We start from the raw sequence: 26,537 nt of genomic DNA, 5'->3' as shown, positions 1-26,537 counted from the left end.
TTCTACATGTTGACATCCAGTTATGCCAGCACCATTTGTTGAAGATGCCCTCTTTCCTCCATTGTGTCCTTTTGGCTCCTTTATCAAAAATCAGGTGTTCATAGGTTTGTGGTTTAAGATCCGGGTCTTCTATACAATTCCATTGGTCAACTTCTCTGTTTTTATGCCAATACCAAGCTGTTTTCAATACTGTAGCTCTGTAATAGATTTTGAAGTCAGGGATGGTAATGCCTCCAGAAGTACCTTTATTGTATAAGATTTTTTTGGCTATCCTGGGTTTCTTGTTCTTCCATATAAAGTTGATTATTGTCCTCTCAAGATCTGTGAAGAATTTTGATGGGACCTTGATGGGGATTGCATTGAATCTATAGATTGCTTTTGGTAGAATTGCCATTTTTACTATGTTGATCCTCCCAATCCAAGAGCAATGGAGATCCTTCCATTTTCTGGTATCCTCTTCAATTTCTTTCTTCAAAGACTTAAAGTTCTTGTCAAATAGATCTTTCAGTTTCACTTCCTTGGTTATAGTTACCCCAAGATATTTTATGCTATTTGTGGCTATCGTGAAAGGTGATGCTTCTCTGATTTCCCTCTCTGCTTCCTTATCCTTTGTGTATAGGAGGGCAACTGTGTTTTTAGAGTTGATCTTGTATCCTGCCACGTTACTGAAGGAGTTTATCAGCTGTAAGAGTTCTTTGGTGGAGTTTTTGGGGTCGCTTATGTACACTATCATATCATCTGCAAATAACGAAAGTTTAACTTCTTCCTTTCCAGTTCGAATCCCCTTGATCCCCTTATGTTGTCTTATTGCTATTGCTAGAACTTCAAGCACTATATTGAAGAGATAAGGAGAGAGTGGACAGCCTTGTCGTGTTCCTGAATTTAGTGGGATGGCCTTGAGTTTCTCTCCATTTAATTTGATGTTAGCTGTTGGCTTGCTGTAAATAGCCTTTATTATATTTAGGAATGACCCTTGTATCCCTAATCTCTCCAAGACCTTTATCATAAAGGGGTGTTGAATTTTGTCAAATGCTTTTTCAGCATCTAATGAAATAATCATATTGTTTTTTTCCTTCAGTTTATTTATATGATGGATTACATTGATAGATTTTTGTATGTTGAACCAGCCCTGCATCTCTGGGATGAAGCCTACTTGATCGTAATGGATAATTTTTCTAATGTGTTGGATTCGGTTTGCCAGTATTTTATTGAGAATTTTTCTTTTTGAGACAAGTTCTTTCACTGAACCTGGAGCTCACCAATTAGCTTAGGCTGGCTGCCCAATGAGCCACTGCTGTTCTTCTGTTTTTACCCCTTGGCACTGGGGTTACAGATGTTGGGGATCCAAACTCAGACCCTCAATTTATCCACTGATCCACCTCCCCAGCCCCAAAGGAGCCTTTAATTTGCTTTCCAGGCCTGTTGCCCAATTATGAACACAGGCTCTCCTTTTGTCATCTGGGAAATAAAAAATGTTTGCTTTTCTACTTTCTCCTTCCCCTCTCCATCCCTTCATCCAGTACGCTGTTTCCTAAATCCCTTATTCATTGTGGTGGTTCACTATATGTGTCATAAAAAATCTGGAGAAAGATTGAAAAGGAAGTAAACTACTTGGGTTCTGTCATGTCTAAAAATGTTTCACAGTTAGAGTTGGGAATGTGAGCAACAAGTTTTATCTCATTTGAGGACCTGGGTTCAATACCTAGAATGGGAAAGGGTGGGAAGGAAAGTAGAGGGAGGAGAGACAACAGAAAAGAAGACAAAGGAAATGGGAAGGGAGAAAAGGAAAGAAAAGGAAAAAAAGAGTCCTTAACTCCGAGAATGGCTTTGTTATAAAATAAATTCTAGGCTGGAAATCATTTACCTTTCAAGCTTTGAAGGCATTTCTTCATCGGCTACTGGTTGTGCTGAAGACATTCTGATTTTCAAATCTTTGAATCTGACTTGATTTATTTTTCTCCAACAGCATATCTCTTACGGTACTAAAGACACTATTCAGCCATATTCTTGATTTTACTGATGCTATTAAGAAGTCAGATTACAGGCTAAACGTCATGGTTTTAAAGGTAATATGTTTTTACCTCTCTAAGTTTAATATCTTGTCTCTTGATACAGATCTATTTCTGAGTTTGTTTTGTTCTACTTGGAATTTACTAAGCTTCTTAATGTGTTTATTTGTCACCTTTATTAGTTCTAGAAAGTTCTTATGGATTACCTTGTAATAATCATTCTATCTTCTCACTCTGGTACAGTGAGATTTTTTTCATCTTTTTTTATGTTTTTTTTTATATTTAAAAATTTCCATCTCCTCCACTCCCCTCCCCTTTCCCTCCCCTCCCCTCCACCCATACCCCCCCTCACTCCCTCTCCAGGCCAAGGAGCCTTCAGGGTTCCCTACTCTATGTTAAGACCAAGGTCCTCCCAACTCCCCCCAGGTCCAGGAAGGTGATCAACCAAGCTGAGAAGGCTCCCACAGAGCCCGTCCATGCAGAAGAATCAAAGCCCAGTGCCCTTGTCCTTGGCTTCTCAGTCAGCCTCCACTGTCGGCCACATTCAGAGAGTCCGGTTTGGTCTCTTGTTCCATCAGTCCCATTCCAACTGGAGTTGTTGATCTCCCGTTAGTTCTGTCCCACCGTCTCCATGGGTGAATGCACCCCTCATGTTCCTGACTTTCTTTCTCATCTTCTCCCTCCTTCTGCTCCTCATCAGGACCTTGGGAGCTCAGTCCGGTGCTCCAATGTGGGGCTCAGTCATTTTCTTCATCTATCGCCAGGTGGAGGTTCAGTCCAGATGGAACTCCACTGCACAGGATCAGGGATTCCTCGAGATTTTTATTAGGCCTCCTCATCCTGTTTTCTGTTTCTACTTCAAAAAGTTTCTATTTCTTTATATCTCTGTGCTGGATCCAGATACTTTCTTTTCAGCTCTGTTTTACTATTTAGCAACTTTATCTAATCATATAAAATCTTCTATTAAATCCATCTATTGAACTCTTAAAACATTTTTTAAAATTGCAGAATCTGGAATATGCGCACAAAGGTACAGAAAACATAAACATGCATCTTAAGAAATAATGATAAGTAACTGCTATCAAGCACCACAGTCTCCACCTGCTTTACAATCACAATCCCCTTCAGGGAATTCTTCCTCCTATGCTTGTATTTCTCACGACTAGGTTTTGCCTTTATAGTTTGTCATCTATGTAGACATCCCTATACAACCTCATTGCATCTTGCATGTTCTTGATATTTATCCAAATAGAACAAAGCACAATGTGAAGTTTTCTGTTTAACATTATGCTTGTAAGATTCCTTCCTATTTCTCAAGGATGCAGTTTATTTCCTTTGTTGTATAGTAGTGTATTGCTCTCATTTGAATCCCTGACTATTTTGTCTCATTAATGTTCAGAAAATAATGTGTGGGGTAAATGATTTCAAGAGTGGATTAAACTGTTAGCATTTCTAACTACCATTTCCCCAGAAGTAGCAATACAGAAAGCCATATGGATTAATGGGAAGAAGTTTACTGCTACTTTATAAGAACAGCCCCTAATTAAGTGAGAGACGTAACTCGTAATTCTTGGAAGAGATAATAGGAAGATAGGTTCAAGGCCAGGTGAGGCGGATGTAGGGGACAAATTTTACCCATTTGAGTTTGTAGTAAGTTATGGGCAAGGAGTTAAGTGTTGAAAAGGTAGGAGTTCAGGGCCTAAGAAATGAACTCCATCTCCACACAGTCTGTGTTTGGTCCATCTTGAATACACAAGCCTTGTACACATCATTGTCTATGCACACATGCATGATTTCTGAAGTGACTCCATACATTTTCAAATCTTTTATTTGAAACAGCTCACAGAGGACCTGTTGCATGTTTTATTGTTTCTCAATGCAGGTGGAAAGCAACAAGAGCTCAAGTGCAACCCTCCCTCCAAACATGCCCTCCTACAGGTCCCTGTCCTCCCGTGAGGATTGCCCTAGCAGTCACACCAGCTTCTCAGATGGCGAGCTTGCCCGTAATGTGAGGGAAGGTGTCAAGCATCGAATCTTCTACCTCTCAGAGCAGCTGAGAGTGGAGAAGGCCAGTAGGGATGAGAATACCATGAGCTACCTCAAGCTGGTATCCAAAGCTGACCGACACCAGGCCCCACATATCCGGCAGGCCTTTGAGAGGGTGAACCAGCGCACCTCTGCCACAATTGCTCACATAGAACGGAAGCTCTATCAGTGCCACCTGCAGCTGAAGGAACTGGAAGAGGGCTGCAACCCTACAAGCTCAGTGCTGAAAATGGAAAGTGCTGTGGACAATCATAAGCAGCCTGGTGAGAAGGTCTCATATTCCAAGTTGTCCAAGGCAGGTGGGAAAGATAACCTGCCCATAAACATAGCTAGGCCCTACACTCTGGAGAGTCACTTGTCAGGCATGCAACAGAGGAAATTCTCAGACAAAACGTATGTGGCTCAGCAACGAAAGCTACTGTTGCAGAAGATGAAAGAAGAACTGACAGAAGCGAGGAAGGTCCATGCTGGCCTTCAGGTCTCCCATCAAAGCTTCAAGGAAAGTCATGTGACTGATGTTCGGGAGATAGTGGAGTCCCTCCAGGAAAAGAAAATCAGGTGAGGAAAGCCCCTTCTTACACCTTGACTCCCAAGACACGAAGCAGTCGAGATAATTTGAGATCCACCTATGAAGGGTTGAGAAGGAGCAGGTGAGAAAAGCAGGTCTGTGCTTCTCTTCGGTGGCTGTTACCTACAGTGGAATGAGTGGTTCTTTTTGCCTCCTGCCCCACACCAACCTTTGCCCCTTGCTGGTTAAATAGGCTGTAGCTAGGGTGCCTGTTACGCAGTCTGCTTGGTGCAATGGAACAATAGAGGCATGCATGTGCAGTGGGAGCCTGGCAGACTGCTAGTATTAGAGAGGTAATGTCCCCTAGGTCCCATTTGCTAGGAAACTTTGTTGGGACTTAAATCTAAACTGGAGTATAATGTCAAGCACTGGATGTATTGGATATTCAGTTTGAAAGTGACTACCTTCTGTGGGTGCTTTCTCTTCAGTATGGTGTGGCTTGAATTTATTTTTACCTCTGACAAAAAAGGGATCCAACATTTTAAAATAGATGCAAGCTATGTATTTGCTATCTAGTGCTTTCAAGGCCAGCCTTGAAACCCTGTCTCAAAACAACAACAACAAAACATAAATCTAGACTCTCAATGGTTCCATTTCACTCCCATTGTACTTGTACTTTTTCTCTGGTTCCCAACCAGTCTTGGATACCTTGACCTCTCTGATGTCACTGTCAAAACATTTATCATAGTCAATGACAAATTAATTCAAATACACTTAACATCCTAGCAAGAGAGGGAGAGGTTGTGTCAATAATCCAGAGTCCCAGCATATTCATGAAAAGAAGGACTCTGCTGTCATTTTAGTGCCTACGCATATTAGGAGGAAAATGCAAATGGAACCATTGTCTTGAATTTTCCCAAGGACTACTAGGAACATTTATATAAGAATCTGTAAGTGAAAATTAGTAAGTGTCATAAAGTAGCTTATCATTAAGTAAACTAGCCACTGAGAAATAAAGGTTTCATTACTATTATTATTTTTATTGTGTCTATTCATAGACACATATTTCTACTTTAATTTTACATATACATATATGATTTTATGCATTTTAGCTCTTTATTTTTTGTTTTTATTTTCTTCCTTTTTTGAGACAGTGTTTCTCTGTGTAGTCTTGGCTGTCCTAGAACTCACTCTGTAGACCAGGCTGGCCTCAAACTCAGAGATCTGTCTGCCTCTGCCTCCCGGGTGCTAGAATTAAAGGTATGCACTAACATACAGCTCTGTTTTTAGTTGCTTTTTTTTGAAAACCTCCTTACTGATGATCTCCATAGTAGCTGGGACTAGTTTATATTCCAACTAGAAATATAAAAAGAGTCCTTTTTGTCCACATCCTCACCAGAATCTGTTGTTATTTGTTTTGTTCTTCTGACAGTCATTCGGGGCTCTCAGTGTACTTATGATTTGCTTTGAGGTGGAATACCTTTTATATGTTTCTTGGCTATTTATGTTTTATCTTTTGAGAACCATCTGTTCATTAACCAATTTATTGAGTTGTTTTTAATGTTTTAATTTATGCATTTTGTGGGTGTGTGGGTGTGTGCATGTGTGTACAGCACACAAGTAGAGGTCTGTAAACAGATGTTCCCTGTCCCACCTGTCTGTTCCCAAATAATTGACTAAGAGGCTTAATATAAATTATAAATGCTCGGCCAATAGCTCAGGCTTATTAATAACTAGCTCTTACATTTTAATTTAACCAGTATTCCTTATTTACAATCTGCCATGTTTTAGTACATTATTAACATGACACGTTCATCTGGTCCCTCTACATCTGCCTGGTGACTCCAGATTCTGTTCTTCTCCTTCCCAGCATTCTCAATTTAGCTCTCCTGCCTAAATTTATCCTGTTCATCTATTGGCCAGTCAGCTTCTTTATAAGCCAGTAACAGCAACAAATCTTCACAGTGCACAAAAGAGTATTCCACATCACTCTTAAACTTAAATTAACCCATAATTCTTATCTCTGCTTAGTCTTGTGGCTTGGTACCTTTTCTCAGTACAGCATTCTCATTTTTCTCCTCTGCAATTGCTGACTCTCTGACTCTGCACTTTCTCTTCCCAGAATTCTCAGTTTGGCTTTTCAACCTAACTTCCTGCCAAGCTACTGGCCTGTCAGCTTTTTTTAATTTATTAGATTAAAAAAAATACCAACCCAAGTTCCCACTCCCCCTCCCATTCCCTTCATAGCCCTCCCACCCCATCTCCATCGAATCCTCAGAGAGGGTAAGGCACATTGCTTTGGGGAAGGTCCAAGACCCTCCCTACTATATCCAGGCTGAGCAAGGTATCTATCCAAAGAGAATAGGATCCCCAAAAGCCAGTACATGCAGTAGGGATAAATCCTGGTGCCATTGCCAGTGGCCTCTCACTCTGGCCAGCCATGGGACTGTCAACCACATTCAGAAGTTTGGTCCTATGCTTTTTCCTTCCCAGTCCGGCTTGAGTTGGTGACCTCCTATTAGCTCAGGTAAACTATTTCAGTGGGTGAACCCATCATGGTCTTGACCTCTTTGCTCATATTCTCATTCCTTCCACTCTTCAACTGGACTTTGGGAGCTCAGTCCAGTGCTCTGATGTGAGTTTCTGCCTCTGTTTCCGTCAGTTGCTGGATGTAGGTTCTATCGTAATATTTCAGATAATCATCAGTCTGACTAAAGGGCAAGTCAAGATCGGACCCCTCTCCTCTATTGCTTAGGGTCTTAGCTGGGGTCATCCTTGTGGATTCCTGGAAATTTCTCTAGAGCCAGGTTTCTGCTAACCCTATAATGGCTCTCTCAATCAAGATATCTCTTTCCTTGCTCTCATCTTTGTCCTTCCTCCAACTCGACTATTCCATTCCTTCAAGTTCTCCTCAACCCTCTCCTTCTCCCCTCCTCTTCCCCTTAACCCTTCCTTCTCCTCCCACCCCCATGCTCCCAATTTTGTTAGGTGATCTTGTCTGTTTCCAATTTCCAGGTGGGTCTATATATGTTTTTATTAGGGCTCACCTTATTACTTAGCTTCTCTAGGATCATGAATTAGCAGCTCAATGTCCTTTGTTTATAGCTAGTATCCACTTATGAGTGAGTACATACAATATTCATCTTTTAGGGTCTGGGTACTCACTCAGGATAGTGTTTTCTATTTCCATCCATTTGCATACAAAATTCAAGATGTCCTTGTTTTTTTGTTTGTTTTTGTTTTTTTCCTCTGAGTAGTATTTTAATGTGTAAATGTGCCACATTTTCTTTATCCATTCTTTGGTTGAAGGGAATCTAGGTTGTTTCCAGGTTTTGGCTATTACAAATAATCCTGCTATGAACATAGTTGAACCAAGGCTTTTCTAGTATGATTGAGCATATTTTGGGTATATGCCCAAGAGTGGTAGTGTTGGATCTTGAGGTAGGTTGAATCCCAATGTTCTGAGAAACAGCTGTATTGATTTCCAAAGTGGTTGTACAACTTTGCATTCCCACCAGCAATGGATGAGTGTCCCCCTTACTCCACATCCTCTCCAGCATAAGCTATCATTAGTGTTTTTTGTCTTAGCCATTCTGATAGGTGTAAGATGGCATCTCAGAGTTGTTTTGATTTGCATTTTCAATAGCTAAGGATGTTGAACATTTCCTTAAGTATCCTTTGGCTATTTGAGATTCTTTTGTTGAAAATACTCTGTTTAGTTTCATACCCATTTTTTAAATTGGGTTGTTTGGAATTTTAATGTCTAATTTCTTGAGTTCTTTATATATTTTGGAGATCAGTCCTCTATCTGATGTGGGGTTGGTGAAGATCTTCTCCCATTCAGTAGGCTGCCTTTTGCCATATTTACTATGTCCTTTGCTTTACAGAAACTTCTCAGTTTCAGGAGGTCCCACTTATTTATTGTTGCTCTCAGTGTCTGTACTACTGGGGTTATACATAGGAAGTGGTCTCCTGTGCCCATGCATTGAAGACTACGTCCCACTTTCTCTTCTATCAGGTTTAGTGTGGTTGGATTTATATTGAGGTCTTTAATCTATTTGGACTTGAGTTTTGTGCATGGTGATAGATATGGAGTTGATTATTGTTCTTTCAAGGTTTGTGAGGAATTGTGTTGGGATTTTGATGGGGATTGCCTTGAATCTATAGATTGCTTTTGGTAGGATTGCCATTTTTACTATGTTATCCTACCTATCCAAGAGCATGGGAGATCTTTCCATTTTCTGGTATCTTCTTTAATTTCTTTCTTCAAAGACTAAAAGTTCTTGTCAAATAGGTCTTTCACTTATTTGGTTTGTTACCTCAATATATTTTATGTTATTTGTGGCTATTGTGAAAGGTGATGTTTCTCTGATTTCCCTCTCAGCTTCTTTATCATTTGTGTATAGAAGGGTTACTGATTTTTTTGAGTTGATCTTGTATCCTGCCACATCACTGAAGGTATTTATCAGCTATAGAAGTTCTCTGGTAGAGTTTTTGGGGTCACATATACACTATCATATCACCTACAGATAATGAAAATTTGATTTCTTCCCTTCCATTTTGAATCTCCTTGATCTCCCTTTGTTGTCTTATTGCTATTGCTAAATCTTCAAGAACTATGTTGAAGAGATATGGAAAGAGTGGACAGCCTTGTCTTGTTCCTGATTTTAGTGGAATTGCTTTGAGTTTCTCTCCATTAAATTTGATGTTGGCTGCCGGCTTGCTGTATATTGCTTTTATTATGTTTAGATATATTTTTTATATCCCTGATCTCTCCAAGACCTTTATCATGAAGGGGTGTTGGAATTTGTCAATGCTTTTCCAGCATCTAATGAAATGATCACATGGTTTTTTTCTTTCAGTTTATTTATATGATGGATTACATTGATAGATTTTTGTATGCTGAACCAGCCCTGCATCTCTGGGATGAAGCCTACTTGATCATAATGGATGATTTTTTTGATGTGTTCTTAGATTCAGTTTGCCAGTATTTTATTGAGAATTTTTGCATCAATGTTCATGAGTGAGATTGGTCTCTAATTCTCTTTCTTGGTTGGGTCTTTGTGTGGTTTTGGTATTAGGGTAACTGTAGCTTCATAAGAAGAGTTTGGTAATGTCTCTTCTGTTTCTATTATGTGGAATACTTTGAGGAGTATAGGTATTAGATGTTCTTGGAAGTTCTGGTAGAATTCTGCACTAAAATCATTTGGTCCTGGGCTTTTGTTTTGTTGGGAGGTTTTTGATGACAGCTTCTATTTCCTTGCAGTTTATAGGTCTATTTAAATTGCCCACCTGGTCTTGATTTAATTTTGGTGTATGGAATCTATCTAAAAATTTGTCCATTTCTTTTACACTTTCCAACTTTGTGGAGTACAGGTTTTTTTGTATGACCTAATGATTCTCTGAATTTCCTCATTGTCTGTTATTATGTCCCCTTCTTCATTTCTGATTTTGTTAATTTGGATGTTCTCTCTCTACCTTTTGGTTAGTTTGGATTAGGGTGTATCTATCTTGTTGATGTTCTCAAAGAACCAGCTTTTTGTTTCATTGATTCTTTGGATTGTTTCCTTTCTTTTTATTTTGTTGATTTCAGCCCTCAGTTTGATTACTTCCTGTCTTCTACTCCTCCTTGGTGAGTCAGCTTCTTTTTGTTCTAGAACTTTCAGGTGTGCTGTTAAGTCAATAATGTGAGCTCTCTCCATTTTCTTTATGTGGGCACTTAGTGCTATGAACTTTCCTCTTAGCACTGCTTTCATAGTGTCCCATAGGTTTGAGTATGTTGTGTCTTTATTTTCATTGAATTCAAGGAAGACTTTAATTTCTTTCTTTATTTCTTCCTTGACCCAGGGGTGGTTCAGTAGTAGTTCACTGTTCAATTGCCACAAGTTTGTAGGCTTTCTGAGAGTAGTATTGTTGTTAAATTCTAACTTTAATCCATGGTGATCTTATAAGACACAGGGGGTTACTCCATTTTTTTGTATCTGTGGAGGTTTGCTTTGTTACTTAGTATGTGATCAATTTTAGAGAAGGTTCCATGAGGTGCTGAGAAGATATATTCTTTTGTGTTTGGGTGAAATGTTCTATAACTGTCTGTTAAGTCCATTTAATTCATGACATCTGTTAGTTCTCTTATTTCTCTGTTAAGTTTCTGTCTGGTTGAACTTTCCATTGGTGAGAGAGGTGTTGAAATCTCCTACTATTAGTGTGTGAGGTTTGATGTGTGATTTAAGTTTTAGTAATGTTTCTTTTACATATGTGGGTACTCTTATATTAGGGACATAGATGTTCAGGATTGGGACTGCATCTTGATGAATTGTTCCTGCTATGAGTATAAAGTGTCTTTCTCCATCTCTTCTGACTGATTTATTTTCAAATCAATTTTGTTAGAGATTAGGATAGCCACATCCGCTTGTTTATTAGGTCCGTTTGCTTGAAAAACCTTTTCCCAACCCTTTACTCTGATGTAATGTCTGTCTTTGAGGTTGAGGTGTGTTTCTTGTATACAGCATAAGGCTGGATCCTGTTTTCATATCCATTCTCTTAGCCTGTGTCTTTTTATAGGTGAATTGAGTTCATTGATATTAAGCATTATTAATGACCAATGGTTATGAATTCCGGTTATTTTTCAGTAGTAGTGTTTGTGTGTTTACCTTCTTTGGGTTTTGCTGGTGGGTGTTATCAGATGGCTGAGTTTTTGTGGGTGTAGTTAGCTTCCTTAGGTTGGGGTTATCCTTCTAGTACTTTCTGTATATCTGGGTTTGTGGGTATGTATTGTGTAATCTGGTCTTGTCATGTAATATCTTGTTTTCTCCATTGATGGTGAATGAAAACTTTGCTGGGTATAGTGGCCTGGGCTTGCATCCATGGTCTCTTAGAGTCTGCAGAACATCTATCCAGGACCTTCTGACTTTCGTGTTTTCCATTGAGAAGTCAGGTATAATTCTGATAGGTTTACCTTTATATGTTACTTGACCATTTTCCTTTGCAGCTCTTAATATTCTTTCTTTATTCTGTATGTTTTGTGTTTATTGTGATTATTATTTGGCAAGGGGATTTTTTTTGATCAGTTTATTTGGTGTTCTGTAAGCTTCTTGTACCTTCACAGGGATATCCTTCTTTAGGTTGGAAAAGTTTTCTTCTATGATTTTGTTGAATATATTTTCTGTACCTTTGAGCTGGAGTTCTTCTCCCTCTTCTCCCCCTATTATTCTTATGTTTGGTCTTTTTATGGTGTCCCAGATTTCCTGGATGTTTTGTGTTAAGAATCTGTTGGCTTTAATGTTTTCTATGATCAATGAGTCTATTTCCCCTATAGTATCTTCAGCGCCTGAGATTCTTTCTTCTATCTCTTGTATTCTGTTGGTAATACTTGTCTCTGTAGTTCTCATTTGTTTACCCAGATTTTCCATATCCAGAATTCCTTCAGTTTGTGTTTTCTTTATTACCTCTATTTCAGTCTTCAAGCTTTGAACTATTTTCTTCACCTGTTTGATTGTCTTTTCTTGGTTTATTTTGAGGAATTTATTCATTTCTTCCATTTTTTTGTTTGCCTTTTTCTTCATTTCTTTAAGGGAGTTTTTCATTTCCTCTTTAAAGGTCTCCATCATTTTCATAAAGTTATATTTAGCTGGGCGGTGGTGGCGCACGCCTTTAATCCCAGCACTCGGGAGGCAGAGGCAGGCGGATCTCTGAGTTCGAGGCCAGCCTGGTCTACAAGAGCTAGTTCCAGGACAGGCTCTAGAAACTACAGGGAAACCCTGTTTTGAAAAACCAAAAAAAAAAGTTATATTTAAAGTCATTTTCTTCTACTTCTTCTGGGTTAGGATGATCAAGTCTTTCTGTTGTGTGACCACTGGGTTCTGGTGTTACCATATTGCTTTTTAGGTTGCTGAAGGAATTCTTGCATTGACACCTATCCATGTCTTTCTTCAAACGTGATGAGCAGTGTCATTGATTCTTGGCTTAATCCTTGCAGTGGCTGTCTGAGTGTTTGGGAGTTTTTTTTTCCCCCAGTCTGCTCTGTACTGTCAGTGTCTATCTCAGAAAACCTCTGAGGCCTCTATAGGCCTGCTCTCTTGGTCTTCTCTCCTGGTTTGCTCTTTTGATGCTCTCTCTTAATCCCCTCAGTGTTATAGCTCTTGATCTCCTCAGTATTATAGCAAGCTCTCAGCTCTTAGGCGGGGTGTGGTTAGTCGCTTGGGGGGGTCCATTGAATAGGTTTGGGTTTTGGGGGAGACTAGCTGCAGGAAACTCTCTGCTGGCTGGCTAGGAAACTCGAGGGAGTTGGGGGAGGGGCCTGGGGTTTTGTCCCACTGGAAAGGTCCTATAGAGTGGGGGCGTCCTGCTGCGTGACTGTTCACTCGCCTCTTAAGTCCCCTCAGTATTGGAGCAAGCTGTGTTTTAGAGTTCCAGCGAGGTTGCAGGATAGGCGGGTTTGGGGTGGGGTGTGGCTAGTAGTTTGGATGAACACTGGATGTGTTTGGGTTTTAGGGGAGCCTAGCTGCAGGAAACTCTGCTGGCTGGCTAGAAAAGCAGAGGGAGGTGGGGGAGGGGCCCGGGGTTTTGTCCCACTGTGTAGGTCCTAGAGAGTGGGGCGTCCTGTCCTGTGGCTGTTCACTCACCTCTTAAGTCCCTTCAGTATTGGAGCAAGCTGTGTCAGAGTTCCACTGAAGCTGCAGGAGGATCCAGTCAGCTTTTTTTTTAAACCAAAGAGAATAATAAATAGTCATAGTGTAGAAAAGATTGTTCCACAGCAGAGGTCAGAAGACAATTTGCAAGAGTTTGTTCTCTTCCTTCCACCATGTAGGTACCAGAGCTCCAACAGGGAACTACTTGTTTACCAAGCGGTCTCATCAACACCGATTGAATTGTTTGATTTCTTTTAAGTTTTTTTTAATTCATTGTAGGCTGACTGGTGGTGGTGCAAACCTTTAATCCTAGCACTTGAGAGACAGAGACAGGCAGATTTCTGTAAGTTAGAGGCCAGTCTGGTCTAAAGAGCTAGTGCCAGGATAGCCAGGGCTACTCAAAGAAACCCTGACTCAAAAAAAACAAAAAAATCATTGTTTATTACAGATACTAATCATCTGTCAGATGTATATCTAGCAAAGATCTCCCATTTTACAGGCTATCTCTTTACTCAATTACTCTCTCTTTTGCTGTATAGAAAGCCTTTTAATTTTAAGAAGTCCCATTTGTCATTTGTTTACATTATTTTTTCCAGAATTATGGTCTTATTCAGAAAGACCTCGACTATGTCTGTATCTTTTTTTAAAAAATCAAGATTGCTTTGGCTATGTGGGGTCTTTCATACTTCCATATAAATGACGACATTGTTTATTTTATGGGCCAGGGAGATGGCTCAGTGGGTAAAGTACTTGCTGTTGAAGTATGAAGGCCTGAGTTCAGATCCTCAGCAACCAGATAAAAATCTGGGCATGGTGGTGCATTCCTATAACCCCAGTATTGCAGTAACAGAGACAGAAGAATTACTAGGGCTTGGTGACCAGGTAGTGTTACAAAATCAGTGAGTTCTAGGTTCAGTGGCAGACCCTATGTTCCAATTTATTTTCTGTTGCTATAAAAAAAACAACCACTCTAACCAAAACTACCCTAGAGGAAGTAAGAATTCATGTGGCTTACATTTCCAGGTTAGACACATCTGTCATTGAGGAAAGTGAGGGTAGGAACTCAAACAAGAGCTTAAAGCAGAAATCATGAAAGAATGCTGTTGTCTGTGGTTTCTGTCCTGCCTGGTTCCTGCAGCCATTAAGTCACAAAGAAATCATACAGAGGTCTACATTAGTTATAAACTGATTGACCTAGTAGCTCAGACTTATTAACTCTTTTAACTTATATTAACACATTATTCTTGTCTATGCTAGCCACGTGGCTTGGTACCTTATTCAGCGAGGCAGTCACACCTTGCTTCTTCTGTGGTGGGGTCACAACTGCAGAGGAATGGGGTTTCTTCTTCCCAGAATTCTCCTGTTCTCATTGACCCACCTCTACTTCCTGTCTGGTTGTCCTGCCTATACTTCCTGCCTGGCTACTGGCCAATCAGCATTTATTTAAAATATAGTTGACAGAATACAGACCATTTTCCCACACCAGAATGCTGCTCATTGGCTTGCTTGAAGACTTATGCTATATGCTACACTGGCTTTCTTTTTCTTTTCTAAAAAATTTATGTGTATAGATGCTTTGTCTGCATATATGTCTGCAGCAACAGTAATGTTTATCATTGTAGTTGTTTTTCCTCTTCTAATTTGGTATTAAGATATCTGTTAAGTGTGGCCCTAAGCCAAGTGTGGTTGTTCACATCTATAATCCTAGAACTCGGGCACAAGCAAGATAATCACTATGACTTTGAGGCCAACTGGGTTGACATAGCAAGACTCAAAATGAAACAAAACCAAGAGTGGCAATAAGCTAAAATAACTATTTTCTAGGAGATGTTAGGGTTCTTGTGTCAGGGAATACCTAAAGAGAAGATGAAGCTAAAATTTAGCAGAAAGCAGAGGAAGTTGATTACTCATAGGTGAGGGGTACTGGCTGGAAGTGGCAGGGAGCCAGCCCCTGACCCTCTGTGCCCTCTCTGGCACTGTAAGATGATTGGTACTACACATGGCTTCTACATACCAGATGCCAACAGCACCATCCTACCTTGGCTTCCTTTTGTTGCCATCACATAATGCTCCAACTTGGTGCTTTAAATAATCTGAATTTATTCTCTCACAGTTTTATAGGCTAGACATCTAAAATTAGTTTTACTAGGCAAGGTTGCACTGTTTTCTCTGCTTCCTGGTGGTGCTACATACCTTAATTTGTGGCCATATCTCCAAGGCTGGAATCACTCTTCATTTCTCTGTTTCTCCTCTCTATGTCTCTCCCCTCTTCTCCTTTCTTTTCATTTTCTGTCTTCCTTGGTTTGACTTTTAGAGACACAGTTTCACATCTCTCAGACTGGTCTTAAACTTGCTATGTAGTTGAGGATAACCCTGAAACTTCTGGTCCTCCTGCCTCTGCCTGCCAAGTTTTGGGAATAGAGGAGAATACCACTACACATAGCCCTTCAAAGTTCTCATTTTTTTTGTCTTCACAAGGCCTTCTCTATGTGTGTTTAATCTCTATCTTCCCAAGACTGCATGCGAACTAGTGGTTTAGCTTTATGGTAGAACACTTGCACATCACACATAATCCTTAGACTCCATCTCCAGTGTTACACACAAAGAAAAGAGTACTCATGATTACATTTAGGGTTCACCCACATAACTTCCACATGTCAGTATCTTTAACTATATCATTTCTAGAAGAATTCTTTTGAGGATTAAGACATGGCTATCTTTTAGGGAACCATTTTTAGCCTGCCAGTTCTCTTCAGTTTGTGACAAGCAAAGATGTCTCCAGACATTTCCAAGTATTACATGGGGAACAAATTGCCTCCTAGAGCCATTACCCTAAGTATATGAGAACAGAAGTTGGTACTTAACATTTTAATCTCTAGTTATTGGTGATGTCAAGCCTTTTTTATCTGCTTATGGCCATTTGTACATTTTTCTTTATCAAATTCCTATTGAAGTCTTTAGCTTATTTTCAGGCTGTATAGTTTTGTCTTTCTCTTGTTGAATTTTAAGAGCTCTTTATATCCTTTTATAAATACTAATCCTGTCAGATAGGCAATTTGAGATCCCCAATCACTCAGGAGAGAATCCTGGATTTAGGTCAGGTCTAGCATACTCTCCTTTAGTCAAAGATTAAAATAGCAATACTTGTTTCCAAGCTGTTTTTTCTTTATTTTATGTCTAAAAGCCACATATGAGTGAGTACATATGATATTTGTCTTTCTAGGTCTGGGTTACCTCACTCAATATATTTTCTAGATCAATCCATTTTATGCAAATTTCAAGATGTCATTTTTTTCCCTCTGTGTAGTACTCCAATGTGTAAATGTACCACATTTTCCTTATCCATTCTTCGGTTGAGGGGCATCTAGGTTGTTTCCAGGTTCTGGCTATGAAAAATTAACAGCAACTACTCTTAACCACTGAACCATTTCTTAAGCTTCTGTAAGTGTTTTATTATTTTTTTTAATTTTTTGGGTTTAAGGTCTTATATTAAGGTCTTTGATTTATTTTGAGGCTTTTTTTTTACTTTATTTACTACTGTCATATAGTGAATAATTGGAGGGGCACATGTGAGGAGTTCAGAACACAGTTGTATGGACTCAGTTTTATCCCTCCACTTTTATGGGGAATCTTCAGATTGACCAATATCATCCTATTGCTTAAATTGTTTGTTAAAAATAGGAGTGTAGAGTACAGTAGTGTGGTCAAGAAGCACTATTTTCTTTTTTTTTTTTTTTGGTGTTAATTGTTTTATTTTTTCTTTTTTTCTCATTTTTTTTTATTAAAAATTTCCATCTCCTCCCCTCCTCCTCCCCCTTCCCTCCCCTCCCTTCCACCCATACCCCCACTCCACCCCTCTCCAAGACAAAGAGCCATCAGGGTTCCCTTCACTATGTTAAGTCCAAGGTCCTCCCAGCTCCCCCTAAGTCCAGGAAGGTGAGCAACCCAACTGACAAGGCTCACAGTGAGCCCATCCATGCTGTAGAGTTCATGCTCATTGCCGTTGTTCTTGGTTTCTCAGTCCTCCTCCACCGTCAGCCACATTCGGAGAGTCCGGTTTGGTCCCCTGTTCCATCAGTCCCATTCCAACTGGACTTGGTGGTCTCCTGTTAGATCTGTCCCACCGTCTCAATGGGTAAACACACTCCTCATGGTCCTGACTTCCTTGTTCATGATCTCCCTCCTTTTGCTCCTCATCAGGACCTTGGGAGCTCAGTCCGGTGCTCCTATGTGGGGCTCTGTCATTTTCTCCATCCAATGCCAGGTGAAGGTTCTATGGTGATATGCAAGATATTCATGAGTATGGCAATAGGATCTGGACATTTCTGGCTCCCTCTCCTCAGCTGCCCAAGGAACTAGCTGGGGGCGTCTTCCTGGACACCTGGGAACCCCTCTAGAGTCAAGTCTCTGCCAACCCTAGAATGGCTCCCTTAATTAAGATATATAATTCCCTGTTCCCACATTCACCCTTCCTATATCCCAACCATCCTATTCCCCCAAGCTCTTCCCATCCTCCACTTCACACTTTTCTCTCCCCATCCCCCATCCCCCATCCCACCCCACCCAGAAGCACTATTTTCTTTAGCTCTTTATAATGCACAATTAGTATCTATGAATTGTCTGGCTTTCTCATCCTGGAGTGCTGCCAAGGGGTTGATTTACTAGTTACCTTTTCTGTTGTGGTGATTAAAAAAAAGTCCTGACAAACCCAAAGGAGAAAGAGCTTATTTTGGCTCACAGTTTGAGGGTAAAGTTCATCATTTCAGGGAAAGCATGGCAGGAGGAAGTTAAAGGTCACCCACAGTCAGGAGACAAAGAATGATGAATGCACATGCTCAGTTCTCTTTCTTCTTTTAATAGTTTTTGTTACATTTATTTATTTCTATGTGTATATGGGCACATGTGGAGGTCACAGGGAAACTATGTCACCTTAGGTGATCAGACTTAGCAGCATTTGTCTTTACCTGCAGAGTCATTTTACCCCTATTTTATTTTTAAAGGATATCTTTGCTGGACATAGATTTCTGGGTTAGGATTTATTTCTTTGAAATACTATGCATTTGGAAAACAATCTATTCTGGCTTTTCTTTGTGTTGAAAAGGCTGTGTTAATAGCACTGAATGAGAGTAAAGACCACTGACAAAAAGTTTTGGTCAAATTAAACAACCTTTATTTTCTGTCTGACAGGGCATCTCCCAAAAGCAAGGACTGAGAGAATAGCAATGAAAATAGAAAAAAATGGGACTTATATAGCTCAAAAATGTCAAGGCTAAAAAGTTTCCAAGGGTTTTTATTACAGTGGAACTTGTCAGAACATCACAACATTATTTGGCAGAACACCTTATTTTATCAGAGTTGAGGCCAGAGTATGGTCAGAGTAGAGGGTGTGGAACATGTCAAATCCCAGAAAATGGGTCAAGACACTGTCAAACTTAAGTTTTACAAAAAATAGGAATGAACTTATTTTGACCTTGTAATAAGATGGCTTCTAATCTTAATATGGAGTCAAGCTGGTCTATCAATTGCTGCTGTTTAAATGGTGATGTTTTGAATATGATCAGTTTTATTTTCCTCTGGCTCTTTTTTTTGAGTTTACAGGATTATGTTTTGAGACAGGGTTTCTCTGTGTAGACCTGACTATCCTGGAATTTGCTCTGTTTTGGTGGTCAAAGGTTTTGCTGTGATGATGCTGTGTATGATTTTAATCACCTTCAGCCCTGCTTTATTTTTTGACAAAGGTTTGCAAATTTTTTATGGTTTATTTTTTTATATTTAAAAATTTCCATCTCCTCCCCTTCTCCTCCCCTTTCCCTCCCTTCCCCTCCACCCATACCCCCCTCCCTCCCTCTCCAGGCCAAGGAGCCATCGGGGTTCCCTACTCTATGTTAAGACCAAGGTCCTCCCAACTCCCCCCAAGTCCAGGAAGGTGATCAACCAAGCTGAGAAGGCTCCCACAGAGCCCGTCCATGCAGAAGAATCAAAGCCCAGTGCCTTTGTCCTTGGCTTCTCAGTCAGCCTCCACCATCGGCCACATTCAGAGAGTCCTGTTTGGTCTCATGTTCCATCAGTCCCATTCCAACTGGAGTTGGTGATCTCCCGTTAGTTCTGTCCCACCGTCTCCATGGGTGAACGCACCCCTCACGTTCCTGACTTTCTTTCTCATGTTCTCTCTCCTTCTGCTCCTCATCAGGACCTTGGGAGCTCAGTCCGGTGCTCCAATGTGGGGCTCAGTCATTTTCTTCATCTATCGCCAGGTGGAGGTTCTATGGTGATAAGCAAGATATTCATGAGTATGGCTATAGGAACTGGCCTTTTCAGGCTCCCTCTCCTCAGCTGCCCAAGGAACTAGCTGGGGGCGTCTCCCTGGAAACCCGGGAACCCCTCTAGAGTCAAGTCTCTTGACAACCCAGCCCTGCTTTTTTAAATGTTGTTCTTTCTATGAATCCTTTGGTTTTCTTCTTGTTCTTTTGCTGATTTCTTCTACTTTCTATGACCTTTACAAGTGGGAATATGTCAGCCAAGTTCTGTAGCTCATTCTTCCTCACACTGCCTCAACATGTTACAAATATTGCTTCATGAAATTCTGGATTTCTTAAAGAAAGCTCAGTAGGCACAAGCTGATGATTGGAACATCTAAGACAGTAATGAGGGAGAAGAGAGAACAGAGAAGGTTGGATTGATTAATCTGCTGCCAGTTAACATGGAACCCCTCTGTGGGGTAAGGAGAGGTAGCACAGTCTGGCAGGGATATTATTCAGAGCCAAATGGGGCTGAAGGGACAAGAATCCCATTAGACACTTTGGACTTTACCTCTACTCCATTCCTGTTAGCTAATTGCACCATAGCCACAGCAGAAACTTTGCCAGCCCTTCATGATACTACATATCCCTGGCATCTTCAAGCTCTGAGTTATCTTGTCACTGCCTTTGCCTAAATTCCCAGAGTTTTTCTTTCTTGTGTTATCTGTTCATTTGTCTTCATTAACCCACTGAGATCTTTATCTTGCCACTTCATAGTTATGATAATTTAGCAATTTTTAATTAAGTAATTTTTAATTACTTAATATTACTCATTGTTATAAATATTCTCACCCTTCCAAGCACAAATTAATTCAATGACTTGTCCAACCAAATGTTGAAGATACTCTATCCTACTGTGAAATGATCACAGAACCAGTCCTGAACCATTTCTCCAAATCTACCTATTTATTTTTTATGTATTTTTCTTATTTATTAAGGAATATATGTATCTTAATTATATTCATTCCTTACTATTTCCCCATATCTTCCTAGATGCAATCCATCTCCAACCCATTGTTTTCTTTCTTTTTTTTTTTTAAAGGAGAGACTATCTTGAAGCACCCGTTTTAGTCCTCAGACTCTTAAAATTTTCTGCCACCTCTTCCACCATGTTCCCTGAGGCTTAAGTGTAAGGATGGTGTTGCAATGTATTAGTTGGGGACAAGCACCCACCATCAGTTGATCTCTGATTTTTGAGTAGTTGTGGCTTTTTGTAATGATCTGAATCTACTTCAAAAAGAAGCTTCATCAATGAAGGATGGGAGCTAGATTTTATTTTTTATTTTATGTGTATGGGTGTTTTGCCTGTGTGAATTCCCGTGCATCATGTGGTGCAGTCTTCAGGGAGGTGTCAGATCTCATGGATTTGGAGTTACAGAGAATTATGAGCTACCATGGGGGTTCTGAGAACCAAACCTTGGTCCTCTAGAAGAGTAGATTGAGTAGACTCTCTCTGACCTTGGGTAACAAGAGCAGTATCTGTTTTTCAAGCCTTTTAGGCTCCTTAGAGATATGTTTGTTTTGAGACAGTTCTCATTATGTTTGTTTTGAGATGATTCTCATTATGTGACCCAGGCTGTCTTTTAACTTATCCTACTGTCTTAGCCTTCCAAGTACTGGAATCAGAGAGGTGTGACACCACATGGGCTTGGAGATATTAGGCATCCTGTGTTTTTCTTTTTTTTATTTATTAAAAATTTCCACCTCCTCCCCTCCTCCCACTTCCCTCCCACTCTCCCCACTCCCTCTCCCCCTCCCTCTCCAGTCCTAAGAGCAGTCAGGGTTTTCTGTCCTGTGGGAAGTCCAAGGTCCTCCCCACTCCATCCAGGTCTAGGAAGGTGAGCATCCAAACAGACTAGGCTCCCTCAAGGCAAGTCCATGCAGTAGAATCAAAACTCAGTGCCATTGTCCTTGGCTTCTCAGTCAGCCCTGATTGTCAGCCACATTCAGAGAGTCCAGTTTGATCACATGCTCCATCAGTCCCAGTCCAGCTGGCCTTGGTGAGCTCCCATTAGATCAGTACCATTGTCTTAGTGGGTGGACGCACCCCTCGCGGTCCTGACTTCCATGCTCATGTTCTCCCTCCTTCTGCTCCTCATTTGGACCTTGGGAGCTCAGTCCAGTGCTCCAATGTGGGTCTCTGTCTCTATCTCCATCCATCGCCGGATGAAGGTTCTATGGTGATATGCAAGATATTCATCAGTATGGCTATAGGATCTGGCCTTTTCCGGATCCCTCTCCTCAGCTGCCCACGAAACTAGCTGGGAGCATCTCCCTGGATACCTGGGAACCCCTCTAGAGTCAAGTCTCTTAATAATCCTGAGATTGCTCCCTTAATTAGGATATATGCTTCCCTGCTCCCAAATCCACCCTTCCTATATCCCAACCATCCCATTCCCCCAAGCTCTCCCCATCCTCCACTTCTCCCTTCTCTCTCCCCATCTCCCCTTCCCCCAATCCACCCCCACCCCCTTGCTCCCAACTTTTGCTCGATGATATTGTCAACTTCCAATATCCAGGAGGATAAATATATGTTTTTCTTTAGGTTAACCTTCTTATTTAGCTTCTCTAGGATTACAAACTATAGGCTCAATGTCCTTTGTTTATGGCTAGAATCCGCTTATGAGTGAGTACATACCATATTCCTCTTTTTGGGTCTGGGTTATCTCACTCAGTAAAGTGTTTTCTATATCCATCCATTTGCATGCAAAGTTCAAAATGTCATTTTTTTTTTTAACCACTGAGTAGAACTCTAAAGTATATATGTGCCACACCTTCTTTATCCATTCTTCTATTGAGGGGCACCTAGGTTGTTTCCAGGTTCTGGCTATTACAAATAGTGCTGCTATGAACATAGTTGAACAAATGCTTTTGTAGTATGATTGGGCATCTCTTGGGTATATTCCCAAGAGTGGAATTGCTGGATCCTGAGGTAGATTGACTCCCAGTTTCCTGAGAAATTGCCACACTGCTTTCCAAAGTGGTTGCACAAGTTTGCATTCCTACCAACAATGGATGAGTGTACCCCTTACTCTACAACCTCTCCAGCATAGGCTATCATTGGTGTTTCATCCCACATACTTTATTGAATTCTATTAGTCCACAGACAGACTACTGATGAGTTGTTTCCATCCACCCTTATGACTCCCTATCCAACCACTCCACCCCCAGTCTTCAGTTTTCCAGCCTTCACTCCGCTTCTCCCGTATAATCACCTGCCTCAGGCTCCTAAGTGGTGTTCTTCCTAGTCTTGTCAACACTATGTCCATTGCCGATTTCACTATCCAGTTATATTTGATGCTTGTTATTAATTATACCTTTTCAGACACTTTCTAACCTGGGCTCCTAGGTGAGTCAACTATCATGGGACCTTTCCTGTCTTACATGACTTTTCTTTTACTCCCTATGGCTTTACTTTGACCTTGGCTCAGGGTGACACTACCATGCCTGTTCTACATGGTCCTTTCTATATCTAGCTTTCTGTTTTCAACTTGCTCCAGGGTGAAAGCCACTGGGTTCTAATTCAACATGCCAATAGCCAGTTCTCAGAAATGGCCAAGACTGTATTTCTGAAATAAATTGTGTTAGACAGAGTGATTTTTTTAATTTGTTTTGATTGTTTGTGGTAGTAGAGATAGAATCCATGGCCTAGCATGCAAGCATGTGACTCCCCTCCCTGACCTCACAGGGTGGCAGCCCTGCCTTCCTATAGGCTTCATGGAGGAGTCACCAATTCTAACTCAGGTCAGACTTTCCTCTGATCTGCCTGGAATGAAAGGATCAGAGAGTCCTCTTTGGTAGCCTGTTTTCTGTTTTCTGGCCTGTCCTTCATGGGGTCCAAAAGAGGAACTTCAAAAAAGTTTTTCTGTTGTAAATAAAATCTTAACACTTGCTACACACTTCCTTCAAAGCCTTTTAAAAAGAAGAAATAAAACTTCAAAAGATTCAGTTGTATGAGCTAGGATGTAGTTCAGTGGTCAGGTGCTTGCCTAGTTTGTGCAAGACTCCAGGTTTCATCCACAGTAACATACACACACACACACACACACACACACACACACACACAGAGAGAGAGAGAGAGAGAGAGAGAGAGAGAGAGAGAGAGAGAGAGAGAGAGAGAGAGAGAGAGAGAGAGAGAGAGGCACTCTCCTGGTATCTCTTACTCCAGGTCCTTTGTCTGACTTCACTACCCTCAATAGGATGCTAATCATTTCTCCTGGTATCTTTTTCTCCAGGTCCTTTGTCTGACCTCACTACCCTCAGTGGGGTGCTAATCTCTTCCATGCCTGCTATAATACTTTCTTATTTATGTTTGTATACATAACAGGTAGTATTTTTGCTTGTATTTTTGAACATCTGTGTTGAAATATAATTTGCATGTCATAAAATGCACCATTTTAATTGCATTTCAGTGGTTTTCATTAAATTTAATGAGTTGTGTAACCATTAATACAATTCAATGTTTGCTTTTATTTGAATAACTTTATCGAGTTATAATTCACATCCTTTTTATTTCATTCATTTATAGTATACAGATCAGCTTGGTTTAGTGACACATGCCTGTAATCCCAGCACTCAGGAGGCAGAGGCAGGAGGATGACAAGTTCAATGCTAACCTAGACTACAGGGTGAAATTCTGTCTTTCCCATCCATGTATACAGTTTTAGTGGGATTTTAGTATATTCACAGTTAACCTCACTTTTTTATTATCTCTGAAAAAAATAAACCCTATTAGCAGTCACCCTGATTCTTAGCCCCTGGCACCCACTTATTTGTTCATGTTTATGGACATTACATACAAATGGAACTTTACTCTGTGATCTTTTGTGACTCTCCATGCTCTATAATAGATATACATTTATGGAGTAACTACTGCATCCTCAACACTGCTCCTGGTAATGTTTGGGGGATTTGATAGCATATACAGATAGCTTAAATTTTCTTTTCTACATTTTCTAGTCTATGGAACATTTGGTAAAGCTGTTACTAGAGAGTAATTGTAAATAATATATATTAGTATAACTGTTTCCAGGCAGAGGTAGAAGAGGCAGTCATCTTTGACTGAGTTCTAGTGGGTGGTGTGGTACGGGTGGGGGTAGTAAATCCAGCTGCAGCGTGCTCTCTGCCAGCATGAGCTCTGAGTAAGCTACAGAGGGAATGTTATTTTCTCTCTTACTTTCTAGACAATCACTGATGGAAGAACAGGTGAATGATCACTTGCAGAGATACCTGGATGAGATTTGCCACCTTAAACAGCATTTGGCATGCACTGAAGAGAAAATGGCCTATTTGTCCTATGAAAGAGCTAAGGAAATATGGGTGAGGGTCTCGGGGAGAAAGGGCTGGGGGAAGGGGGCATGAATAATCTATTTGTATGCTCTCAAGCCAAGGCAAGAAAAGATCTAACTGTGCCTGCCCTGATGGTGCAGTAGTAACCTGCACCTTTGCTTTAGAACCAGTAGTGTCTACCTTGCATGTCTGTATGAGCTCCACTTCTCGCCATGCAGCTAAGCTGCTTTGTAAACTTTGGACTTTACTTCTTATCCTGTAGGGGCAATTACTAAGCCATAGTGTTATGACAAATCAAGCTTGCCAGCAGATCAGAGGGTGGAGCTAGCCACTAGTTAACCATAGAAACTGGGTAGTGGTGGCACACACCTTTAATCCTAGCATTCAAGAGATGGAGACAGGATTTTGACTTCTTTGGACTGAGGAACAAGAGAGGAAGGAAACAACTGGCAGCTGCTCCTGGTTCTTTGATCTTCAGGGTTTTTATCCTGATATCTGACTTCTGATTTTTCATTGATAAAAATGAATTAGATTAATGCTTCACCATAGCCTGGACTCTGTGACCTACAGCTCAGGGGTAAAGCCTGACAAGCCCAAGGGATACTGAGATATTTGTGATGCTAGTAGAGGGGAAGCTTCTAGAAACCCCTTTTTGGGTCTAGCTTCCTAACTCTCAGTCTCAGCAGTAGACAAGGACCAGGACCCCTTAGCCCAGCGTTCCACAGTAACTGTTCATCTTTGCTGTGCATGTCCTAGAAGTTCTATCTTTCCTAAAAAATTCAACTCATTGGGTGGGATGGCACAGGCCTTTAATTCCAGGACTTGGGAGGAAGATGCAAGCAGATCTCTGAGTTTGAGAATAGACTTGTCTTCATAACAAGTTTTAGGTCAGCTGGAACTATACAGTGAGATCTTGTCTTAAATAAATAAATAAGAAAAAAGAGAGAGATAAAGCAGAAAAAGATGTATCTCAACAGTACTTTTTGAACACCCCTAAGCAAATGAATTTACTAAATTAGATAAGTACATTTTTGTTCTTACTTCTGGTGAATATATATGTTTATTATTTACAGGATGTAATGGAGACTTTCAAGAGCAGAGTAACCAAACTAGAAACTCTACAGCAAGCTACCCAACTGGAGATGATGGCCAGTGTCAGAACCCGTCCCAAAGACTTTTTGTTCAGATTCATAAGCCTGCTTCTCACAGTGACCACTATCCTCTTGGTCTTGGTCTCTACCTTGTGTTCTTGTCCCTTGCCACTGCTCAACTCACGCCTGCGTGTGTTCACTCTGTTAGTGTTAATTGGCCTTGGGACCTTGGTGTGGCAGAAGCGGCATATCATCTCCATCATGGACTGGCAAGCCTGGATCCCCTTTAAGTGGAGATCAGACTTCAAGGATGCTAAGACTCAATTAGATGTACACTGATGGGCAAGGAGTATCATCCACCTAAATTTGTTCATTACTTCCTTCCTTCCAGATGTTGAGGGCATCCAATAAGCCTTCCCTAGAGAGCTACTTTGTTACTGTCACTTTCTTAATTCTGTAACCACTTGCTCATTGTGATACATGCATATGTCAACTTGCCTTCTCCTTCCAGTTTTCCATGATCTTTTCATAATATCTGTAGACATGGGGATTGTATTAAAATGAAAGAAACCATATGTTCTGGTCTTTTTTATCTACATTGTACTGTCTCCAGGTCTGGTGCCTGAACACCCAAGTAGCTTAGATAACCCCAAACTGTAGTGGCCATC

General features: G+C 40.6%; 2 protein-coding genes across 2 annotated transcripts in view; one reads left to right on the top strand and one right to left on the bottom strand.

Moving 5' to 3' along the window:
- Tktl1 (transketolase like 1) overlaps window positions 1-1,917 on the bottom strand; it is a 45,148-nt gene extending 43,231 nt beyond the window's left edge. The window contains 1 exon segment of the mRNA XM_038315910.2: window positions 1,865-1,917. Within this exon segment, the coding sequence (XP_038171838.2) occupies window positions 1,865-1,917 (53 nt within the window).
- Window positions 1,918-2,054: 137 nt separating this feature from the next.
- Window positions 2,055-26,208, top strand: Tex28 (testis expressed 28). The gene is made up of 4 exons (XM_038315909.1): window positions 2,055-2,066; window positions 3,892-4,613; window positions 24,673-24,808; window positions 25,852-26,208. Exons 1-4 carry the CDS (start codon window positions 2,055-2,057, stop codon window positions 26,206-26,208), a joined length of 1,227 nt encoding a protein of 408 aa, XP_038171837.1.
- The last annotated feature ends 329 nt before the right edge of the window (window positions 26,209-26,537 follow it).

The sequence above is a fragment of the Arvicola amphibius genome, chromosome X (assembly GCF_903992535.2).
Source record: "Arvicola amphibius chromosome X, mArvAmp1.2, whole genome shotgun sequence".
In the NCBI taxonomy this organism is placed as follows: domain Eukaryota; kingdom Metazoa; phylum Chordata; class Mammalia; order Rodentia; family Cricetidae; genus Arvicola; species Arvicola amphibius.
The sequence above is the reverse complement of the archived record's forward strand: the minus strand, read 5'-3'. Positions and strand labels throughout refer to the sequence as shown.

Bases quoted from the DNA above. Each gene is read 5' to 3' on its own strand.
- Tex28 (XM_038315909.1), top strand. The intron at 4,614-24,672 runs GTGAGGAAAGCC...CTTACTTTCTAG, and splicing joins CTCCAGGAAAAGAAAATCAG to ACAATCACTGATGGAAGAAC. The intron at 24,809-25,851 runs GTGAGGGTCTCG...TATTATTTACAG, and splicing joins AAAGAGCTAAGGAAATATGG to GATGTAATGGAGACTTTCAA.